The 23,522-nt window shown below is 45.4% G+C and overlaps 1 protein-coding gene across 6 annotated transcripts in view; it reads right to left on the bottom strand.

Annotated features, from left to right (window-relative positions):
• Positions 1 to 23,522, bottom strand: part of IL1RAP (interleukin 1 receptor accessory protein) — a 53,872-nt gene that overhangs the window by 10,308 nt on the left and 20,042 nt on the right. For all 6 annotated transcript variants that reach the window (XM_026093497.2, XM_026093494.2, XM_026093499.2 and 3 more), the window contains 8 exons: positions 12,872 to 13,157; positions 11,915 to 12,107; positions 10,086 to 10,251; positions 9,022 to 9,093; positions 7,705 to 7,834; positions 6,296 to 6,444; positions 2,465 to 2,614; positions 1,333 to 1,476 (listed from right to left, as the gene is read on the bottom strand). In XM_026093497.2, the coding sequence (XP_025949282.2) occupies positions 1,333 to 1,476; positions 2,465 to 2,614; positions 6,296 to 6,444; positions 7,705 to 7,834; positions 9,022 to 9,093; positions 10,086 to 10,251; positions 11,915 to 12,107; positions 12,872 to 13,157 (1,290 nt within the window). The remainder of the gene's footprint in view (positions 1 to 1,332; positions 1,477 to 2,464; positions 2,615 to 6,295; positions 6,445 to 7,704; positions 7,835 to 9,021; positions 9,094 to 10,085; positions 10,252 to 11,914; positions 12,108 to 12,871; positions 13,158 to 23,522) is intronic.

Below are 23,522 nucleotides of genomic sequence, written 5' to 3'. Positions count from 1 at the left end.
GCAGTCTTAAGCAGCACAGAGAGGGTGAAGCTGCTCTACTGATTAGCCTCCCAAATTAAACAACCTGAACTATTAGCACTTGCAAACATGCTCTGAGCCTGACACTGGCACCAAGCAAACAGAGCCTGGAGGGTGACATGCCAGTGATTCAGGCTTTCTTTAGAACTAACAGTGTCAGGATTACAGCTCTCTTCCCATCCCTAGGGCACTTGTATTTACTTGCCCTTAAACTTTGAGATGCTGTACTCTGGCAATGAGCTAGGAGAGAAAGATAAAAGGATCCTGAATTGATTCTTCTTCCTCCCACACAGCTCAGGCTGGACTGGGACTCCAGCAGTCCCACCTGTCCCACCCAAAAGTGAGTAAATGAGCCAACCCCAGACTTCATCTGCACAAGTTCTGACATTGATGGGGTCCTGACCTTAACCCATGAGTTCAAAGTGGAGCATGTGCACTGACAATGGCTTAGGCTTTAAACTCTTAGTTGGGTCAGGGACCCTACAGCCATCTTGGCCCCCTAGACACTGGAAATTGAGAGTGCTGGGTAGATTTGTGTCCTTGCTCTGGTACCTCTGTGACTATACGTGTATCTGGAGAGTTCCACAAACTTCCATTTTTGGCGATTCCCTTCATCCTTGTAGGGGACTTTTTGACCAGAGCTTTGGCATACGATTTAGCTTGAAACAACAGTAAGGATATCTACACCTTAGTGAAGAGATGAGTCCCACTACATGCAACAAAGTATTCTTAATCATAGCTATCAATTGTATGCTGTCATCTTAGACATAGACTCTCAAATTAATGAGGATGAGTGGGAGGCCTCCTGGGATGACACATTATCTTCTCACTGATTGGTAGGGTGCTCTCCACCCTCCCTGAAGCAGACACTCCTGTATTTACGGTCACTCATTAATGCTGTCTGAGGCCTACCAGTCTGGTCCAGTATCGTACTCTCCCCACGTCTTTCCTTTCTAGCTTTGACTTTACCCCTGTTTCTTAAGGCAGCTCAGAAGTTTCTACAAAGGTCAATGGGCCAGCTGCCTTGTGTTGATAGATCCATCACTTCTTGTACATCAGTCTTGGAGAGAGCAATGGAAATGAGCAACCTCTACCACTTTACCACAGCAGACTTTCAGGCAGCCTGGAGCATCTGCTAAATTATAACGTGAAGCAAAAATACTAGAAGATACCAACAAGAGATGATTAACAGAGATGGGGAAAATAAAGGATAAAGTTAAGCTGGAGAGGCCAGCTCCTATCAGTTATCAGTACCACAAAGACAATAAGGAAGAGAGGATGTGCATGCAGCACAGCACCCTGTGAAATACTCACTTCCCCCGGGGAGGCTGTCTCTGTCGAAGATACACAGCTTGTACCCAAACTCATTCTCCAAGACTCCCCGCAGCGTCAGCAGCACAAATTCTTCCTCTTCTGCATTTCGTGCATAGGACACGTATACATCGTACTCCTTCCCATCTGAGCGTTGCGATTACAGAGAACCACAAAGAGCAGAAGAGACACTTGTGATATCAGCTGAGTCTTTGACTTGCTTCAGAGGAAGATCAAATATGAAGGCCCACTTTGAGCCCTCAGGGCTTTCCAGGTACCATGGATTAAGACACACTGATCTCCATAGTCACAAGAGAGCAGTGGTGCTCCTTTGACTACCCAGCCTGAATGTGCAGATACCCAGACACCACTGTGTTGTTGAAGCAGAAGACTGCAGCAACATGACCATCTCATTCTGTCCAGAGTTCCCCTTGTACTTTTACATATCTGACATTGCTTGCTCTCATTGCTGTCAAGTCCCATAAGCAATCCCACCAAACAAGAGATTTGCACCCTGACTACACACTCTGAGAGCCTCAGCACTCCCTCGGCAGGTTCACACAACAGGCTGCGAGGGCAAGAAATTAACATCCTCCTCATCCTACAGAGGGAGAAATCTCAGCTTCGAGTCCTAAGAGGTGAATTCCCAGTAACATGAGAAGGCTGTGGCAAAACTGAGGATAGAAGGGTCATTTCCAGAGCCTGTGCTTTAGATGCTTAATTACCTCCCCCTTTCGGATGCCTTCCCCCATCTTAAAACAAATCACACCTGCTTCTCTAATCCTTACACAGAGTAACCAGAGAAACCATGGCCTTGTTGAAACTTGGTAGCTTATCTCTGACTGTTCAGATCACATGAAATAGCTAGCCTTCAGTGAAGCAGTTTCCAGGGAGCCTGACATGTCCACACTCCACCCTGCCGAGAACATGGAGGACTCCTCTCTCTCTTTCCCCCAGTCCCAAGTCTGACTCCTCTTGCTCTAAAATGACCCAGAAAACTGCAGGTATAAACACGGAAGGTCAAAATATTATGCTGTGAAGAGGGTTAAAAAGAGCTTATATGAAAAGTCCTATATAAAATGAAGGGTCTGGCCAGTAGCAGGATAAAATGAACATAACGTCTTTAAATCCTTACCTAGAATGATTTCATCTGTTCCAAAATGGGCCCGATAGAAGAGAACCATTTCAAGCCAATAAACGTGATAGACGACTATCAGCACCACAACAAGCAGGATGGTTGCTCCCAGTCCGCAGGCCAGCTCCACGGTGTACTTTGGTGGCACAACTGAGTTTGAAAAGAAAGAGGGGTTCTGCTTTACAGAACAGGTTGGGCCTTCAGCTAAGTACGAACAAGTCTGTATTACGTGCAGCCAAGGAGCAAAGTGGAACACTAGGAATAACAGCCAAGAGCTAAGCTGGCCCTTCACAGGAACATGGCCAAGCCAAGGCTTTTCTGGTAGGACATGCAATGGCTGGCCATCCTAGAGTGCACTTTCTGGGATACCAGGTGTGGGTGGGACTGGCAGGGCACAGGCATGAATACAAGTCAGAGCAAGGGTTGGACTTCTGCTTCTGAGTGAGGCGCTATGAGCAGCCAGCTGGTACAACGACCTGTGGATGGAAACTACTTCTATACTCCAAAGCCAGCTCATGGACCGTGGCCTTCTCAGGAGGACGTGAAACCTCATAGAGCATTACCACAGCAAAAAGCCAACCAAAGCTCACCTGCAGCAAAATAAAAGCCATGGCCACCATCTTCCCTCCCCATCAAACATACACAGTTCCTGTGGCTTGTCCCAGACTGATAACAAAGATGTAACTAGCCACAACCTGATTTTTTTCTGTCAGGAAAGAAGAATCTGAGTTCATCTCAGGAAAGTTGAAATGCTGGCAAACAAATAGGACAGCTTGTGCACATCAAACCACAACATGGCAGACTCCTTCCACACAGTGTCTGACATGGCACTGCAGTTTCCTTATATTAAGGACAGGAAATAACTCTGCTAACTATATCTCTGGGCAACTCAGTTTTTATGGTGATTCAGGTGGCAGATGACATGCACACTAGTAAACTGCAGGATAACAGAAGAGCAGTAAGTCAAAACATTAAATTTACAAAATTTAAAACATTAAATTTACAAAATTTAATAAGTTTTATTGGAAACCAAACCACCAAAAAGAGAATGGAAGGAATTTAACAAGTTCCATCAGGTGATAAGCAGCAGCAGCAGCACCAGTACAAGAGAAGGAGAGGGAAACCATCCAGAAAAGTAGGAAAGATATATAAACTAATATAAAGACAGGGGTGGAGAGAGACATTTTCTTATAGCCAACATGTATAGCTACTTGCTAAAAACTGGAAGACAAGTGGGGGATTAGGTTCTGGAATGCTTGATATTCCTATACGTGATGGGATGATCTGCCTTGAGCTTATCTTAAGGTTGTTCTGCCAGCATTGGTCTGGGCCGGTTCTTGCAATTTGCTGTGGAATGGAGCAGAAACGAAGGGTTGTAAGTAACCAGCCTTACTCAAAGGGAACCTACTCAACTGCCTCAGATGCAGCAGGAGCAAGCAGGAGAGGAAGAGCAGGGAGTGGATAGTAAAGATCAGTCTGTTGGAAACAGCATTTAGGCGCTGCTGTATAGAGAAAGAATTTGAAAGCTTTAGATTCTCTGCTGTTACATGTACAAATATTGCCATTCCAGAAAAATTATGTAGGATCAACATGCTGGTAGATGATTCCAGCCTTTTTTAATTGTGTGCTTGGTCTATTGTTCCTTCCTAATGATCCAGAAAAAGGTTATCTCAAATGAGCGGGACTAAAACTGAAAGAGGACAAGGACTAAGGATGTACTGGCCTTGGTGAAAAGGAGACTTTGCAACCTATCCTTCCAGCAACCACACTGGTAATAAGTCTATTACCAGTACGAAAGAAGGAAAGCTCTCCCAGTAAAGATCTCTGTGAGCCCTCACATGTTAATAGGGCAGAATTGGAGGAAGAAAGTGTCTGGCATGACCTATACAAGGAAGGGCAGCATCTCTTATGGGAGAGGGGAGGTCTAAGTTGCAGCAAGTAGGTCCCAAAGGTCTAGAGGAAGTTGATAAGGAGGCAGAAATATCCACCTTAGTCAGGAAATCTCACATACTGAAGGCTCAGTTCTTATTACTGTCAGATGTGTTTTTGAAACAGGAAAAAACAAGCACATTTGATGAAAGAAAGCTGTCAAAAGCAAAAACCACTCTGAATTGACCTTTTTATCTTTGCTGGATCAGTCCATGCCAATTATGCTGCGATGCCTGTGTCTAGAGCGGGACATTATCACAGCATGGAGTAAAACTCCTGGGCATTGCGCTTAGACTGTCCCACTTCTGGAGGAATGTCGAAGAGCTTAGTCTGCCTTCTAGAGGAGGTCTTGGGCCTCACACTGAAAAGCTCAAGCCCAGCAGATTGCTTGTTCCTCACACCCTCCTTGCTGCAGACCTGCTGATAAATCCAAGCTTGGAGAGAGCTATGGGCATCTCCAGTGTGCAGAGATCCTATTTAGGGAGAGTTTCTGGCAGCTTTCCAAGAACAAACACTGATTTAACAATGTCTAATGCTTTTTTCAGTAAAGTCCAATCTCAGGGGCCTGTTCTATGCAACAAGCAAAAGATAGTTTGGTCCAGGCTGCAAATGCAAGTGTTAACAGAAGATGACAAACTTCAGTTAAAACAATTCCATATTCAGTCCAGAAGGAGTTTTCTGGGCTTCGGTAGTATTTAAAATTTGATAAAAAGTAACCCTGGCACAAGGAACTCTCTGGAATATTGACCTCTGCTAATCTGCAAAGGGAAAGACAGCTCACAGTTCAATGTACCTTGATACACGAGTCCAACTCACCCATGCTTTTCTGGTGGTGGGTGGGTTTGTGTTTCAGTTCCTACTGCCCAGCATGGGGAGAGCTGCTCTGTTCTGTGCTGATGGCCCTTGCTATATGTACCCTGTAAAACAGGCCAGGACTAGAAAGAAATGAGCCTTGGATTAGTCTGCTGCAGGAGATACATGTGTGTTCCCCTGTGTTGCACACACTGAAATTGGAAGTGAATGTGGGGGCAAAGGAAATCAGGAAACTCTCAGTACTAGGTGGGAAAGCATCACCCAGAGAGGTCCTGCAACTGCTGTGCTGTAGCAATGCAGTACAGTGTAAGGTGTCTTGGCTTGAAGTCTACACTCTCTAAAAGACGGATGGCCAATTGGTAGCTCTTGGGTCACACAAAAATCTCATGCATCTGACTACAGAGCAGCATTGGCTGTGGGCTGCGGGGCAGCGGGAATCCTAACTATGCAAGGGAGTGAGCCAGCCAGGCCTGCTAAGGACAGTGATACCCCAGCAGTCACTCCAGATTTGCCTACACCCAGTGCAGCCATGGAGCAGTGCAATCCCTGGGGAACCAACAGCATCTTCTGAAGGGGACCAGCCCGTGCTCCCCTTCCATCAGCCCTCCCAGCCATACCATGCTGTCTCCAGGCTCACATATTCGACTTCCATCTCACTGCTATATGGAGGTTCGCTTCCGTGTATCTGCTTATCTGTAAAACCACAACATCTGCTTGGAGAAGGGACTTCATAACACCTTCCTTGCTCCTTCCCTGTTCAGAGGGAAATCAAGTAATCTGAAATCATTTTTGGCACAAACAGCCTGTGCCCCTGGGTCTGCTTCAGTTGTGGTACACGGATGGGATGAAAAAACAGTTCTACGCCTCCTTCTTTCTCACCAGACCTTTAACCACAGTAGGATGTATCTGATATGCATCCTCTGCAAGAAGAAATGCAATCTGGGCAGCAGTAATACAGCAGTGTGTACAGAATAGTGTGTTTTGGGGAAAAGCACTTGACGGAGTTATTTGTTCCCCTTTTGTTCTGTAGGACCAACAGTCCTGTTTGAGCGTGCCTCATTTTACACCCATACTCTGCAAGTATTTTACCTTTCATGCGCACTATGGCCTGGCTATGGTCCTCCCCTCTGGCATTTCTGGCGTAGCAAGTGTAATTGCGTTTCAAGTCCTCTGGTGTGGCTTTTGCAACCATTAGAGTCCTTATGATAGTTTTGTCTTCAAAGCTTTCAATAGTTTCACTGGAAGAGAAAAGCTAGAACATTACACATGTGAAAACGCAGTGAGCTCTTAGTGATGAACAGTCCTTCCGTGATGGAACCTGTGCTTTTCTTTAAAAGAACACCTGAACTGACACTTAAGAATTGATACATATTTCACATTTTAACTTGGAAAATTTCAGCTGTGACTGTTCCTTTATCTGATTTTGCTTACGTTATTTTGCCATTCATACTTCTCTCATTGCAGATGTATCACATTGTATTTTGGTGACAAAGAATTTCCTGCCTACAAAGCAACACATTTTATGAACTCTGGATTCAGAGTCCATCGCACATTCCTTGCACAATCCTGTATGAGTCACTTTGTGCCTGAACTTATCATCTGCAAAAAGGGGATAATAATATTTCCTTTTGCCTCTTATTTTTCTACATAGATTTGCAAACTGATTGGAGCAGCAACTGCCTCAACACATGGTTCAGTACCCAGCAAATGGGATTCTGAACCTCATTTGGGTTCTTCATGTAATTGAACCTCTATTCTTCCTAATAACTACTACATATAATACTACATTTTTGTTCTCAGCCTCTGGCTTTTGAAACATTTTTTCATTTGTGCTATTTTGGAACATTCCTGTAAACAAAATTGTGTCTGTCCATGTTCTAGAAGTGAAATCCCACAGTAAGTTTGCAAACCTGGGCAATTAAGGATTTGATACTTCCAGCTGTTGTCACCCTATCAGGACCTGAATGAGTGATGATGTGAACTGCCAGATAAAGTTGCCTTGAATCCTTCTGTAAGACAAGGCACTGGCAGGGCCCACAGGCCTCTTCCCCAGAGCTCCTGGCCCTCATCATGGGGTGGTGTGGACACAGGGTTTTCTGAGTAACAGAGGGAGGAATTCCATCCTCCCTTGCAAGGGAAAACGAAACAACTGGGATATTTGGTCCTCATTATTTGTGGTGGAAGAGCAAGAGTAGAGGGATGGTAGGAGGCCTCCAAAGGTCTGATGCTCTTTTGTCTGGAACCATTCACCTAAACACTTCCCTGGTGATTGGGATAGCCACATAAACACAGATCTGCTGGAGCAATCTGTGAACTACCATTCAGAAGTGAGCTGCCTCCTGGCTCTATGTGCCAACACCTATCCACTATATATGGTCAGGGACTTTGGGCAGCTCCAGCAGAGGTACAGTACTCTCGCACATCCGTACCCAGGACCCCTCTGCAGGATCCAAAGAGAGGGTGAGATACAAATGAAGGTCTATGCTACTAAGTGTTACCTTTGTGTGACTTTTATCTTGGGGTCCATGATGTCATCTGTGTTTTTCCCATCTATGGTCCACCACACCTCAGTCCGGGAGTCCTTCAAGAAAGTGAAGAAGACTTCACAGGACAGAACAAGGTCATCTCCTGGGAAGAAGAGAACACAGTGAGGGGGATGGCACAGCAGGAACAGCACCATCCTGACTCCTGTGCTTTCTGGTGACCTTGTCAGCCTGAGCTCTGCCTCCTCCCAGGAGGGAACAAGGAGGGCATACACCTTCAAACAACTGATAATGGTTGAACACCCTGGGCACACTGATTTGCGACAGACAAATAGATAGCAAAAAATATCCTGCCTTCCTAGTTACTTTAGAAATTCCTTGACTGCACTAAATGATCCACCCATGGGAGATGGTCCATGCCTACCACTTCCTTGGAAAGCAGGGCAGCGTTAATGATTCCCACTGCACAGGGGGCAGTTGCCTTAGGGAACAGGGTCAATTCCACAGAAGCATTTTGGTGTGAGAACACTTGTTCGGGTACTTAACTTCCCAGCAAGATCAGGCTTTGGAGCCTAAATCTTTGCGAACCGGACCCTAAGTGACTTTGTCTCACAGCTAGGCTGTGGGAGAACTCTGACCTTTTGAGCCAAAAAGCGGTGCTTTAAAAGTGAAGACTGCAGTTAATCATCATCATTGGCACCACATTTATTACAGCAGTCAACTGAGATCAACTCATAATGGGACAAGTTTAGGGAACTGCTCCAAGGAGCTATCCGTCTAAACAGATGGGATGGGAGAAGGAGTGCAACACATTATTACACAATGCTGTGAGGTCAGCAAAAGGAGGGTTGCCATTAATTAGGAAGTAACCAGATAAAAGAAGAAGGGAGGGGAGATGAGCAAAATGTGGCAGAAGAGTGAAGCCACTGAGGGGCCAAATGAGGGAGGGTTGGAGCAAACAGGCAGGGACAAGGCTGAGACAAAGTCCTACAGGAACTTCTCTGAGCAGCTGACAGTCCCCGTTTTGTCTGCTTCTGCAGCTGCTCCAGCCTGCTGGAGTCCTGCATCCCCATGCCTGAATAGCTCAAAAAAATGTGTGCTCAAACAAACTTTTAAAGCTGTGCTCTCCTATTCTGTCATTGAGAACTGGCACCCCACACTGTCTGCTAGACCACTCATGGCAGCTTTCTTGCTCTGTGAGGAAAATAGTCAAGGAAAGCATTGCGGGAGCAGAGGAAGGGGAACCCCTCTGTGCTTGGCTGGCTGTGTCTCCCCATCCCTGCGGGCAGGCTGCCAGGGCAGGCACAGCAAGCCACTGGCATTGCAATTTACCTGGGTCCAGCTCGTATACAACTTTCTCATTCGGAGACGTGAATTGTGGTGGCAAGGCCTTGTTGGGAGACCCTGTAGGAGAAAGCAGAGAGTCCCCCACCGGGGGCCCAGACTTCATGAGATTCTGGGATTCTTGCAGCCTCTCTCATGATACCCCCCCACTGCTCTTGCCCTGATCTAACCTGTGATACAACCCTGCTGCAGAGTTTCATCCAATGAGAACTCTAGTCCCAGCCCCCAAATTCAGTGCCAGACACAGAATTTGAAACTCCTCCAAAGTTTAGGTACATCCAGATGGAAGGTTTTGGTCCCTCCCACATCAAAACACTCCCATGTCCCTTTGGGTCCTGGAGGGTACATCTCTCATGAGGCACAATCTATAACAGAGTTTCTTCTTATTGCTGCTCCTAAAAATAAAATACAAACATGATTTCCTGCCATGGGTATTTAATTCTTCTCTGAAAGCAGCAGTCACCATAGGACTCAGCATGTGCTCTACTGTTCACCAGGTTTCTAAGCTCCCTCTACAATTCACTGCCAGTTAGACTGAGCTCTTGTCACTGGCACAGACCTCTCCGAGCGCTGGGCTGGCTAACTGGAGTTAGCAGTCCTGCCTGGCTGAGTGGCAGCCTCAGCCTCAGCACATAAACCTTCAAGTTTGAAGGAAGATTAAAGCAAGCTGGCTATGATGGGACAATCCTACAATTTATGACAAGCAAAAGGCACTGGAGAGAAATATTAACAGTGCCAGGGTTATGCATTCACATGCCAGCAGAGGGTACCCCTGACCATGTCATGGGCTGCATGTTGCCAGCCTAAGCCTGATGGCCTGCTGTGCTCTTTGGGGCATTTGGCCTGGCAGTTGGTAGGACCTCCAGTGTGACGTGCACTGGGTAGTCACACGAGGCTGACCCCAGCAAGCAAAAATATACCAGTGACAGGTGAACCGGGTAATACAGACTGAACACATCCATAAATGGATCCCATGACAGACTTTTTAAACTGTTTCCACCGCATCTGCTGCTATCCATTTGAAATTTGCACTTTTCTAAAGCCACTCTTACCCACAACCTTCATCTTTATGGTTCTAGTGAGATTGTACGTTCTTCCGTGGTCCTTGAATGTCACAATGCAAGTGTAATTCCCTTCATACACACTGCGAACAATGCCAATAACAAGCTTGGGCCCTTGGGGATATCGCTCGTAGAAGCCATCCACCAGCTTGCAGTTCTAGAGTCAGGCAGAAAAACACTTGAGTTTTAGGACTCAGATAAATTTAAATACTACTATAAAGATCTGTTTTGAAACTATGAATATGGTACTTTGGATTATGATGTAGGCTAGACTTAAATGCCACAAATCCTGAGCATGTTGGAACAGGAACTGGTACGTTCACTTGGAAAATGAGGTGATGAAGCAGATGACTCTAATAGTTTTATCCCACCTTAAACATGGACAATTTTATAAAAGACAGAGTTATGATCTAGAAGTACATTTGCAAGAAAGGTGAACACCTCAGCAGAAGGAAGTGAGAATGTAAAAAGAGAACATGTCCTCAGCTGATGTCAGCTTCTCTAACTCTTTTGCAGCTAATCAAGCTACCCTGACTGACGTCAGCTGAGGATGAGGCCCCAAAATGGGCAACTGGCAAAAGAGAATCTATAGTACAGAAACCTTAATAACTCTTCTCTTCCTGTCAGATGAGGCAGGAAACCTCTTGCCAAGCACCAAGCTAGAGATCCCTTTTCAGGAAGGGGCTATGCAGATGACATCTTGATTGTCATAAAACCCAAAGATTTGCACATTTCCTAAGAGATTATTTCTGAATGGTACATTTCCAAGTCAGATATATCCTAATGTGGCAGTTTAAGACAGAGGTCATACAACATCTTCTATGGTTTTTATTAGGCAAGCAGTGACTTGCTGCCTGCAAAATGATTTCTGTGGGGCTTTTTGTTTCATTCTGCTAATTGATTGTTGAAATGTGAATTTCAATGGTTGGTACAAGTAAGGCACTTCAACCACTGTAGTGAAACTGCTCCTCTTGGCTACAAATACAATGTTTTCCTGAGGGGCTTTGGAGTTGGGTATCTTTTTTATAGCAGATATATTTGTTGCCAACTTTATTATTAAATTCCCTCATACAGCACCTTCTATCTAGAAATCTAAAAGTGCTTTAAAGCAGTCAGAGAATTCAGTCCCATAACCCCCTGGCTGCACATCGTCTGAAAATTTCTTATTCTCCCTTGACTGAAGGCATCCACCCAGAGAATGACACTGAGGTCAAGATATAATAAAATGAGCAGTAACTCTGTATGCTTGCCTGGAGATGGCTGGAAACGGTCTAGTTTTCGGAACAGTAGGGAAAGTGAGGAAGGAGTGTCCACATCTTTAGGAAAGGGCTCCATTTAATTGTGTCAGACTGGTCTCTCATGGTCCTTGCATAGCCCTTGCATGTACAACTTCATTATATGACCTCAAGGAATCTTAGAAAGGATGCTACTATCATTAGCTCACAAGGAGGGCTTTTTACTGAAGAGGGGAAATGAGTCACAACTTTCTTTATGAGGCCAGTGACTTGCCCACAGAGCAAGTGATGGATACTGCTAGGAACTGAACCGAGGTTCCTAAATCCCTGTTAGAGTGTTCTCCACTTGTGCACACTGGTCAAAAAATTCCAGTTAGCTCTCAATTTTATACAAATTCCTCCAAGAGCAATTTAACCCTTGAACTCAATGAAACGAAGTTCTTTATGCTAGCTTTGCTAATTTTAAGGGTTTTATCTCTAACGAGACACTGAAATATAGCTCCACAATTCTCATGCCAACCACTGTGTTTTCAGATGAAACACCACATTCCCCCAATGCCCAGATAACAGTTATGTCCTTCTTACCCGGTACCATTTGACAGTTGGTGTTACACTAGCAGGATAAAACCCATCAATATCTGGACATATAATCTTCTCATTAGCGTGCTCCAGGTAGAACATCTCCTCAGTTGGTTTTATCGAATGACTGACACAAGAGTATTGGTCTTTTGCAACAACCTCCAAGGGAAACGCAACTTTGCTGCAGTAGGTTGTATTTCTAAGGACAGAGGAGGATATGCTTGATTAAACAAGACTCATTTACTTATGTAGTAGTGGAATGAAATAAAAAACATGTCTGCGCTAATGAACATCATAGCTCTGATGAGATATATACAGCCTCAGTTGACTCATTTGCATACGGGAAAGAAAACATCGTCAGAGATGGACACACAGTACCTCAGAAAATCCTATAAACATGACTAACAAGCAGCATCCACTCTCCTGGTGGTAAAGCAGATAATAGGGTCAAAGACGTGACAAACAAGAGACAACGTGAGAAAGAGATCAGAAAAAGCCCTTGTGCTCAGTGCATAGCAGATGCTATGTTCATTTTATACCACACTTAGAGACACTTTTAATTTCCTAGAAGTCTGAATCTCATGAATCTTCGCCAAATTAGCATCCAGTCAAAACATTACCCCTGCATCTGAAGTTATTTTTTACTCTAGACATACAGATCACTTCTTAATGGTGAGTGCCTGTGGATTTTGCCATGGGCTCAGCAATAATATTTTCATGGACACTTGCAGTTAGCAAGGAGAGCATGTTCGTTAATGCTTGCAAGGCTCCAAGCATTATTACAATGTAAATTGGCTCAGCAGTGAACATTCTTATAATTGTAACATTTTTTTACATTAATGCTTATGTAAATGGTCTTCTCCCTACAGAAAGATCTGAAGCTAACAGCATAATTTTCCTGTTTCCATGAAAGTCCTTTGATTGTCCTGAAGTCTGACACAGAAGCTGTACCACACAACCTACCTGAGCATGCATGTATAATTCCCAGTGTCATTTAGAAGGGCAGGCCAGAACCAAAGGGTGTCTTTCTCCTTACTGATGCGATTGTCTGGGAGACGGAAGTTAATGGGCTCCTCCAGATCCCGGTCCTGTCCAATCCTGTACCAAATCAGGGTTAAGCCAGCAGAATGGGCTGTGCTGTAGTTGTACTTCAGGAAGGTCTCGAAGAGCGGGCATTTGATCTTAGCAGGTTCGCCATCGTAAATCTGGATCTGTTTCATGGTGTCCACACCCCAGTCATCACAGCGTTCTGCAACCAGGAAGAACAGATGACTTCGCTTGCAAGTCTGCAGGAGAAAAACAATTCTGCCCATGTTCCCCACAGCCCTTGGTCCTGTCCCCTCTGAAATCACAGGCAGTAATCTAGTGTTTTCAGTGGAAGCAATCCTGGATGTTACAAAGCAGTGCAAGCAGACTGTGTTTTGTTCTGGATAAACGTTGAAACCTCTACTTTTATTTGTACACCTCCTACATTTCTTCCAAGGTATTTATCCCCCACCTGGACAATATGATGGGATATTCCTGCATAACATGAGACTTCCTTGAGATCTCTGAGAAAATTCAAGCCTAAAGATAATCACTGTGGGAAAATAAAATTTGCATGAAAACAATATTGGAGGTGTGCCCGTGTGTTCACACACAGTGGCAGGGGGATGGAAAGAGAGGTGTTGGAAGAAGAGAAAAAATTAACACTGCACACATCAAACTACTCTTAGAGCTATGAACCATTGCCACTGCCAGAGGAAGCTGAGGAAGCTGGACTGTGTGTTCTGGGAGCAAAGACTGTCTTTTCTGTAATGTTACTGTCTTTTTGGTTATGTGACTCCTATGCACTATGGTAACACAAAAATTGAGAACAGCAACAAATGGCACCTAGGAACTGTTTATAGTAAAGTTTGGGAATGGAGGCTGAGAGGTAGGAGAGACAGTATGGAGGAGGGTACAATAGGTTCACCTGGAGATCACCGTGCAGCCCCAGGTGCACTCTCCGAGCACTGTCCAACAGGACTAGTGTGATCACTGCAGACACGGACTGACACAGAGACTGAGCAGGAAGAAAAAAACCTGTTCAGTGAATTTTTTATTGATTCTCGCCATTAGCGAACAGGATTGGGACAAATAGCACACTCCAAACCCATTTGTCTTCAGAGAGCTCCTTTCCACCCCGTTCCTCCCACCCATCAGGATGCCCCGTCACAAAGGGACCAGCTGCAAGTGAAGCACGGTGCCAGGATACCAGCTAACCTGCGAGCATCCTACACTCCCTGTGCCGCCGAGATGCACAGTGAAGCAGACATCCTTGCACTTCCCATCTTACCGTGCTGACAAGGCATGGCATGGCACAGCACACTTCCCCAGAGCATCTCTTGTGGCTTCTGGGAGGCATTAGCTAGGGCAGCCTGATGCCTCAGAGCCCTAAACAAGTTAAACAGAAAAGGGGTGCCGCACTTGCGCTACCTACAACTGTCCCTGGGGAGGTGTCTCAGTATATCACGGGTACACCAGAGATGACATTGCGAAGCCTCTCTGGTTTGCAGATATTAGAAGAACTTGGACAGAGAGAAAAACAGAGTACAATATGTTCTTTGAGCCCAGTTCTTCTGAACTGACTTCATAGGCCCAAAGCAGGATTCTTGGCATTTTATCTTCCTTAAATAGACACTGGAATATAGCTTGGCCCCAAATTCATACTTAATTAAAAAAAGCAAAGAGACAGGCTTACAAACCTTTGAGAAGACGGGGCTCACAGTGCTTAAAGGCAGCAATGCAAACTCGTGTGGCTCAGCAATGTTTAGTCACATTGAGGAGGAATCTGAGCCAATAAGAATAGAAATGTTTTCTGGCTGCTTTATATATAAACGTAAATGCAAACTGAGCTGCTTCTCCTATGGTATGCTAAACACCCACATGATGGAGTCCTGCTTCTAGAGAAAGAGAGTGAAGTGGGCTAGGAAGAGGTGGTGAAGCTAATGCATACAGGTATTCTCTAGTAGCAAACAAGAAAACAAACTGCTGGAGAGTGCAACTACCTCTTCATCTTAGAAACACACAGATATTTCAAAAGTTCACAGCATCAGCCAACATCCTTGCTATCGCAGCCAGCCCAGAGGCACTTTCTGAGTAACCAAAACCACTACTGAAAGCCTCATACCATGAGAAGGTGCATAATCACTAATCACTGCCACGGGCAAGGCCAACTGGAACCAGTATGCTGCTTATTACTGGCAGAGACAAGCTACTGGATTAGGCACCGTCAAGTTTCCATAGAGTGGCAAACAAGACAAACGAGTCTGCCAGTGACTGCCGGCTAATTGCACGATAAAGCTCTGATTGCTATTCATGTGAGGCCATTTGTTTTTATAAAGAAAACCTTTCCTTCTGAAAGGAATGAGGTCTCAAGAATTCTTACGGGTCTGCAAATCAGGACACTGGGGTTTTCTTCACTGCACCTGACTTTGCTATGTCCTCTTGGGCTGCATAAAGGCAAATTGTCCTTATCACTTCAAATGGCAGCACTGGAGAGTGAGAAAACTGTACTAAAAATTATAGCACTGAAATTCTTGGAGTCAAAATCAATGAATTTTGCAATCATGAACAGCTCTTTGCATTTCGCAACAGCTCATAAATCAGCATTGTAAAACTACTTACCCCTTCTACCTGAAAGAGTAATTGAAAATAAATACATTGTTTTCAGCTAATTCAGGAAAAAGAAAAAAAGTTGGCTGGGCCTTGTTTTCTTGGTTGGGAGAAGAAGCTGTTATTGTTCTTCACTATGATAAGAGACGTACACGGAGACTTTGTCTCAGAGCTGGCTAATTCTCACTTCAGAAACATTGTCACACTGAATGGCCAGTCCTAAGGCTCCCACTGTCAGGACCTGTTTAGGTGTGTCCTGCCTTGCGGTGCTGCATACCTTAGCCCCAAATGCCACACGTAGCCGTGAAGAGAAAGAGCAGCTACACCACAGACCACAGAAGCAGACACATGGCTTGAGAGTGCAGTTTGTGTTTGCCACCATGCTGGCAAGGACTACTCCTCCTGGCTGTCAGAGGAAAGTCAATCCAAGCCCAGGTCCAAGGGAGCAAAGCTGCGATCCTTCGCTCACTGCAGGGATGGCAGACACAGCATGGGGTGGGGAGTGGCAGGGAGACCTCCCTCACACACAAACCACTGAGGCCAGAAACTGTGACTTTCCTCATAACTTCTCTTCTTGCCTCCTCCCTGTGCCAGCCTGACAGTAGCACAAGTATTTCAATTTATTGGGTGCTTCTTGCCTGAGACATCTTAGCTCTGCCTGACAGAGCAAGCGAGGGGAGTGCACGGTGTCCCTCAGACACAACTTTGTGAGCCCTCTTCCTCCTCGGCTAGAACATGGCTCCTCTCCCTGCGTTAACAACACCCTTTGCCATGATGATGTTTTTGTAGCAAATCCTGCTGGATGGGTCAAGTCCAGACAGCTGGTTACACTCCCTGCACATATTTGTGAGGGAGGGTTGGATGCTTTGGTTATTATTGCTATAATTTTATTTGCATTCAACAGCTTCCTGTGATGCTTTGTGCCTTCTCTGCTCTTTTAACCTTCATTGGAGATTCAAAGCCTATTTGCTGCTAACACCAGCATCCAAATACGCATGTCAGTCTAAACTGGAGATAGCTTAAGAAAGGTCATGGGACTTCACACTGAACCTCAGTGGAAGCTCCACAGCTCCCACTGTGGAAAAAATACATATACTTACATATCAATATATCCTGGTCCCAACAATATTCAAGAGGGCATGACAGATCACTGTGAGAGAATGTGCAAGACCCCAGTTCTCACTGTAAGAGACAGCACTAAATTCTATGGTGCTATGCCAGTTTGCACCAACTCATGCCCTTGCTTTCACTGGCTAAGCTGAAGAAAATGAATTTCTTCTCTCTTGAATTTTTTCCTGCACAAATGAGCTGCTGGAGTTAAAGAGTAGCAAAATCAAGTGGGATTGGCATTCTCTCTGTGACTTCAGGAATTCACTAGACAAACGGAAACCTACTCAAGAGGTAGGAAGGAGGCTATACGTGTTTCCATGGTCCCTTCCACATGGCAGCAAGTGGAGCACAAAACACATTACAGAGGGAGATGATAAAATTCTAAAAATCCACCATCCCACAAATGCATTTTCCTCAAAATGCCTCTGCAAAAGACCTTTGAAAGAAGTCACCCTTTTCTCATTACTGATCATGTGTACTGCAGAACTCTCGGCTGACCCTTTTTGCTGCTGGGTGCTGTACAACCACAAAGCAGGGCAGTCTATCTCCTATAATACCTACCACTTACAGACAGCACAGGAAAAAGGCAAGACAAAGAACCTTTTTTTTTTGAATTTTCACTGCATTGACAGCAAACTCCGGCAGCAAGGGATTGACTCACCCAAGGTCAGAAACAGAGTTCGTGGTGGGAACCAAACCAACTCCAGTCCCCAAGCCACCAGTCCCAGAAAGGACTAGGTAAGAAGTATCATGTGCTGCAGAAGAGTAAGGAGATCTGGAATGGCAGTGAAAGAGGAGCAGAGAGAGAAGGAAAAGCCAGATGACAAAAGCACTGGTGTGTGGCCCACACCAGCTGTTGAGAGGTTGTAGGCAAAACAGAGGAGGGTGTTTCTGTAGTCCTGCTTAGGGAAAGGGATGAGGATTATACAAGAAGGAAGGAGGCTGCATGTTAGAAGGAAAAAAACCCACCTCCAGTACAGGAGGAGGAGAAAGCTCAGACAGAAAGGTCACAGTAAGGATGCCAATCTTGTTTCAGCTGCTTGGACATAAAGATGAGAGCAGACTGCTGCCTTCTACTGTTCTCCTCTGATGATAGTTTTCATGGGGGGGGGTGAATTGGCAAAGTTAACTTCAAATATCTTCCTGGCTTGGACTGTATGTTGTGACCCTTGTCCATGGAGGACATCTACTACTGATAGCAGGGACAGCAATCTCTTCTGTGAAAGAAATTGTCAAAACAGCCCCATTTCTAAATCTGGTGCTACAACATCCTTAAACATCAGTCATCCTGAACCAGATTCTTTCTCAGAAGCCAAAAGAAGATGAAGAAAGTGGCTCCTCCAGACGCAAAGTAGAAAATGAAAGGATAGAAAGGAAAATAATGATGCTGCTCAGCTGCATAAAGGTGAAAACTGACATTTCTGGAAAACTTCCTCAACCTTTCACTTACTGCACTGATTTATCCACTTGGGAACAGGCTCTGAATACACACATCCAAAAAACCTCCTTCCGAGATGCATCTGCAGCACCCATTAGAAGCATCCACACATTCAAAACACCCAGGTGAAACTGGTGCAATTATTTGGATTGTCAAGGGAGACAAACTGCTGAACTGGGGGATTAAAAAAGCCATAGAGTAAGGCCAAATCAAGAAATGCTACCCCAATTTTTCTGCAGTTTGGCAGTTTTATGCAGTCATTTCAAGTATCTTCACAGTACCTCCATTTCAAAAACTTACAGCCACTGAAATTTGATGAGCTCCACACTGCTTCCACCCCTTCTCTCCCTATGCCTCCCCTGGGGCTACAAGCAAAGGCTTCCACTAGTTAAAATTTCTGTGAAGAAATAATAAAGAGCCACTCTTCTGACAGGCCATCCATCATGTCGGCATAAATTACTCTTCCATTTGCCAAATCGATGAGCCCTTCTTCATTGCCTCCGACCCTCAGAAGGGGGCCCACCCTGCACACAGAACTGGGTTTGCAGCAATAGCAGGACGTGAAGCTGTGTTGGTTGAATTACACAGTCAAGTGCTCTGAGCTCTCCCTCCCCACATCATTGCAGCAACAGTATCGGACAGGGTAGCACTATGTTAACAGCTTCCTAGTTTCTTCAGCTGCCACTGCTGTATTATCATAAGGTAAAGCTAATATGACTCAGCCTCCATGCAGGGTTAGCTGGGAGGGCAGGTAGGCCAGCTGTTAGCTTGATAGAAGAATCGGCATGAAGGAGTCAGAAAAAGCTGGTCATGCAAAGCAATTCAGTGAGAATTAATCATTACCACCTTAAAAAAAATTCCTGCACTCTCTTTCAAGTTCACAGCAGATAGGACAGTGACAAAGCACCAGAGGAAGTTGGGTTGAATAAAGGAGCCGCACTTTGAATAACGAAGGTACCGTTTGTGGCCAGCAGCCAGCCACATGTAAGTGCACTTTCTATTTACACTGGTAGCAGGAGCACCGACTCTTACACTGCATCGGTACCAACTCTGTCCGCATTCTTATGTTTACACTTACATTGGCACAAGTCCGTTCCTTAGCAGCCTGCTCTGTGGCCGTGTACTTTGCTCAACAGCTGAGAAATACAGCAGTGCAGTAGGAAAGCGTTTCCCACTTGGCCTGTATCTCATCTGACTGCACAACAAAGGGAGGGGAGGGTGGCACAGAGCAAAAAGAGTTACGAGACTATCTCCCTGGACTGGAAGAAGAGAAGTACTGATCTAGGTCCACTGAAATCAGAGGACTTCCATCAGCCCAAACCAAAATCAGCTAGCTGATTTTGTTCCCAGTATTTCCAAAGTGGCAATAATGATCAGATGCCTAGAAAGTGACTGGAGCTCAGCACTGCCTTGGAAGCCCACCCAGGAAGTTTTACGAATTCTGCAGGAACTTATAACCTCACTTCCAGTGGGACCATGTCGAAAAGGCCCTCCTATAACCTCACTGCCTTCTTCACACAGCCTCTTCCACAGAGCAAGCAACTGGAAGTGGTCCTAGCACGAACCTCCCCATGCTCAGTGCTGCACCCAGTTCCGCACCAACACACAGCAGCATGTCTAGCCCTTTCCATGCAATTCTGCTGCAATGGCACCGGCAGCATGCCTTTACATTTCTAGCATGTCTCACAGTATTCATCACATGTATCACTGCTGTGCTGTAACACCCCAGTGAAAGCAAGCTCCATTAGATGCTGCACATGATGATGGAGTCTCTCTCTCTCAAACTGCTTATCATTTAAATAGACAGAACAGACAAAAAAAGGAAGAAGAAAGCATATTTTCTGTTGCAGAATGGCTCAGCATTTCCAAAAGCACTTGCACACAGTGGTTGTTCAACTTTGGACACTGAAAACCTAGTTTAAACAGGTGTGACAATCTGCATTCTGCTAACTTCATGAAAAACAAGCTGACTGTGTAAACTTTTGCTGACTTCAGCATAGCCAGGACTTCATAAGAAGAAACCAAAGCATGACTTCCAAAAATTATGATTCTGTAATGGAGCCCATAGCTCCTGACTCTGAGTTTCCTTATCCAATCCGGCATAGCCTGTAACACGAGGAGAAGCAGTTGTTTATCTGTGTCTTTTAAAACTGCTCCACAGTGAGCTCCACGCCTTCACTCTCGATCTCTGATTAAAGCTGTGTTTACACTATGTGGTACAGTGTTTTCGTTACCTCCAGCAACTGGGCAGGAAAAAATACTATTCAGTTTTCTCTGGCAAGCTAGACCTGTCTTCCTGGAGGCCTTTTTAAAGTGGAGATCAAAATGATAAAGGTATGGGGGTATGAACTGCCTCAAAGCCTGAAGGAAAAAAGAGGTAAATAGCTACTTTCTGTCCCATTTCATTGAGGAAGTTGCTGCATGAAGTAAAGCAGAGAAGCATGGGAGGAGGAGAGAGAGAAAGAGGAAATGGAGCAGCCTATTGCAAAATCATTGGTAAGAGGAGGCAGTGTGGAAAGGTGGTTAACCTGATTAGTACTGGTGGTAGGGCTGTGCTGAGGCTGATGAGGGCTCTTTGTGCAGCCGGGACATCAGATGGGAACTTGAGAAAGTCCAGGCTCAGCTCTTGCCTCTGCCAGGGACTCATTTAACTAAACCGTAGCAACCTAATTACCGCACTTAACCAGGACCTTGGTTGCCACTCACCCTGCTTAAAACATAGCTAACAGCTCTGCACTCGGCCCACCACCAATGTCCACAGTAATGTCTGCATAAAGCAGCTCCAGACAGGGTTGCCAGAGAAGTCTTGATTCAGCCCCCACTTCCAAACATTCATTTTAGCCATACTTTTTTCAAGCCCAGGTGCTCTTTGGCTGCCAGCAAACATCACAGTCTCTCCGACCCGGTGCCCTGCCCAGCAGCACGCAGATTAGACCAAACGCCGCACGGCAGTGATAAGTGAATGACAACTGTATGAGATATGCTCAGAGGACAGCACAAGGCAGTCCAGCTGCAGAGCAGGTACTTCGTGTGTGGAACAGCCAGGACAAGCGACGCTGCACACCTGATGAGGACAGACACTGAAGAGTGCAGCAGAGGGTGAAATGGTCCATGGCTGGCTGGAATGTGAGTCCACACACCGGCATTAACATGCTCACTCCTTGTGAAAGCACCTACATTTAATGCCCTCCACCTCTCTACTTTCCTGCCATGTCTGTCTCTCCCGCAGTCTGGCTCAGCTCTCCGGAGAACAGCTTGGCAGCCGTTCAAACAAGCAGTGCTCCCCACCGATGCACACCCCTGCCTCTGGTCCCCTCAGGGCCACGCACGGTGAGCAGCAGCAGCCCTGCTCAGTTTAGACAAAGACAAGGGCGGCCATGCGGCTGCAATAAGTGCTCCTGTCTACCACCGTTTGCACTGCTGTCATCCAGGTGCCTTACTAGTATCTGAGAGCCGAGAGAAAAGGCCAGACATAGATGGAAGTGCCCAGGCATCCTGGCAGAAGCCACTTGTGTGCACTCACTCTCATACACTTCATTACACAGCCATGAGTCTGCAGCTAGTGGGAAGTGATGGCTAAGCAGGGTAGGAGACTGATTACAGATGTTCCCTGATAGCCTATTTGATACATACAGAGGAGTAAAGGCGACCACCCAATACCATGTCAGTGACGGACACAAAATGGGCTGCTTTCTTCTACACATTTCTGCATTTCTGAGAAGGTGTGAGCAGACAGGTCACATCACGTTCTCATCTGCACGAGAATCACCCCTCACTATCTATTTCCTCTGATGGCAGGAAGCAAAAGCGAGCTCTCCTCTCCTCTCTTCTCCTCCCAAGCCACAATTCTGGCTGGTTAGGATGGAGGTTGATGGCTCCAGGTTACATGTCTGCTCCCAGGCTAGCTCTGCTCTGCAGGTTTTATCTCCATTCAAGGCTATGCACTTTTCTTTCAGTGGTGAATAACTTTATCCCCCCAAGCACCATAAACTTCTACAATTGCAGTAACTCACAAACTGGTATGGGTGGTTATAAAATCATGTCCTAAATTAGGACAGCAAGAAGCTGAGATTGGAAGAGTAGGAGGAAATCAGGAAATCCCAGGAGAAGAAGATGGGGGAGGGATTTAGTCTCTTTAGAAAACAATAATGCAACTTAATCTATTTTTCTTTTGACTTTACACACTAAAATAAGCTTCTCAGCTTCTGGGGCTGTCACAAATCATAAGGAAAATAAGGCTATTGGAACCCCATCAGTAAAGTAAGAGCTATGTAGCAATAATCCTGAGGAGCTGTGCAGGGCATTCTATCTTCAAAGTGTTTTACAGACAGTAATTTATTAATCTGTAAATTTCCCCTGGCCATAAGTAACTACTCTGCCTTTCTGCTAAGTGCAAGAGAGACTTAAAGCCCAAATTCGTACTTGATAGAGATTGTGCAGGAGACAGCTCTGACCTCCTGAGCCTGATCTTGGTCTCTGGTTCACTGTGGTCAGATTTTTGCTACTCCAGGACCAGCCTAAACCCAGAACCACTGGTGATGTCTGGTGTTTTGGTACTAACTTCAGAGGGAACAAAACCACTGGTATGGGGGAGTGCAACAGGTCTACTCACAACTCAGCAAATCAACAACAAAGCCCCAAACAAAGCTCCCAGGAGTTTCCAGAGGCTCCAGGCTGCCTTACAACCACTGTTTGCCATGACTGGGAGTGTTAAATCAGTGGAGAAGTTGGCTCCAATCCTGGGATCATCCTACCATACAGCCTGTCTGATAATGCCCAGGGGAACTCACAGGAGTTTCCTATGCAAACACAGTGCTTCCTGGCACCAAAGGATCATTTCTGTACAGCAGCTACTTGTTAACATTAGGTGGATCCTTTAGATAATCAGCACTCAGCACAAGGCTATTCTTTCCCTCCTGGCAGCAGTATTTTTCTGCCTTTGCCCAGTCCTTTCTAATTCCCAGGACAATAACTCTAACAGTGATTCTCTCCTGAGGTATCACCTTGCAAAAGCTGGAAGCCCCTGAAGAATAAGAGAGCAGAGAGAGAAAATGGAACACGGAGCACACTATAGCCATGTCCTTAAAACAAGACAGTATCAAAGACAGGCCAGCTTTGATGGAAAACAAACAGATAACATATTTCCTTATTCATACTGGCCATTATGTTTTCTGTCCGACCAGTTTTTCACCTCTTTTAAGCCGGTATGTATCTAAATCACTCCAGTACTATCAAAGAGACCATTGTAAGACTAGAATTGGGTACATAGGCTCCTTTGCCATCCTTGTCTGGATACGAAAACATTTGGGTTCATTAAGCATCCTACAACACAAGCCTTATTTCCATCTTAAGGATGGCTTAGCTGAGACAAGAAAAGCAGTAAGAGTCTGAACACCATCGCAAATAATGCCCCAAAGGTCACAAGTAAGG

Source organism: Dromaius novaehollandiae, chromosome 9, assembly GCF_036370855.1.
Source record: "Dromaius novaehollandiae isolate bDroNov1 chromosome 9, bDroNov1.hap1, whole genome shotgun sequence".
Classification (NCBI taxonomy): domain Eukaryota; kingdom Metazoa; phylum Chordata; class Aves; order Casuariiformes; family Dromaiidae; genus Dromaius; species Dromaius novaehollandiae.
The sequence above is the reverse complement of the archived record's forward strand: the minus strand, read 5'-3'. Positions and strand labels throughout refer to the sequence as shown.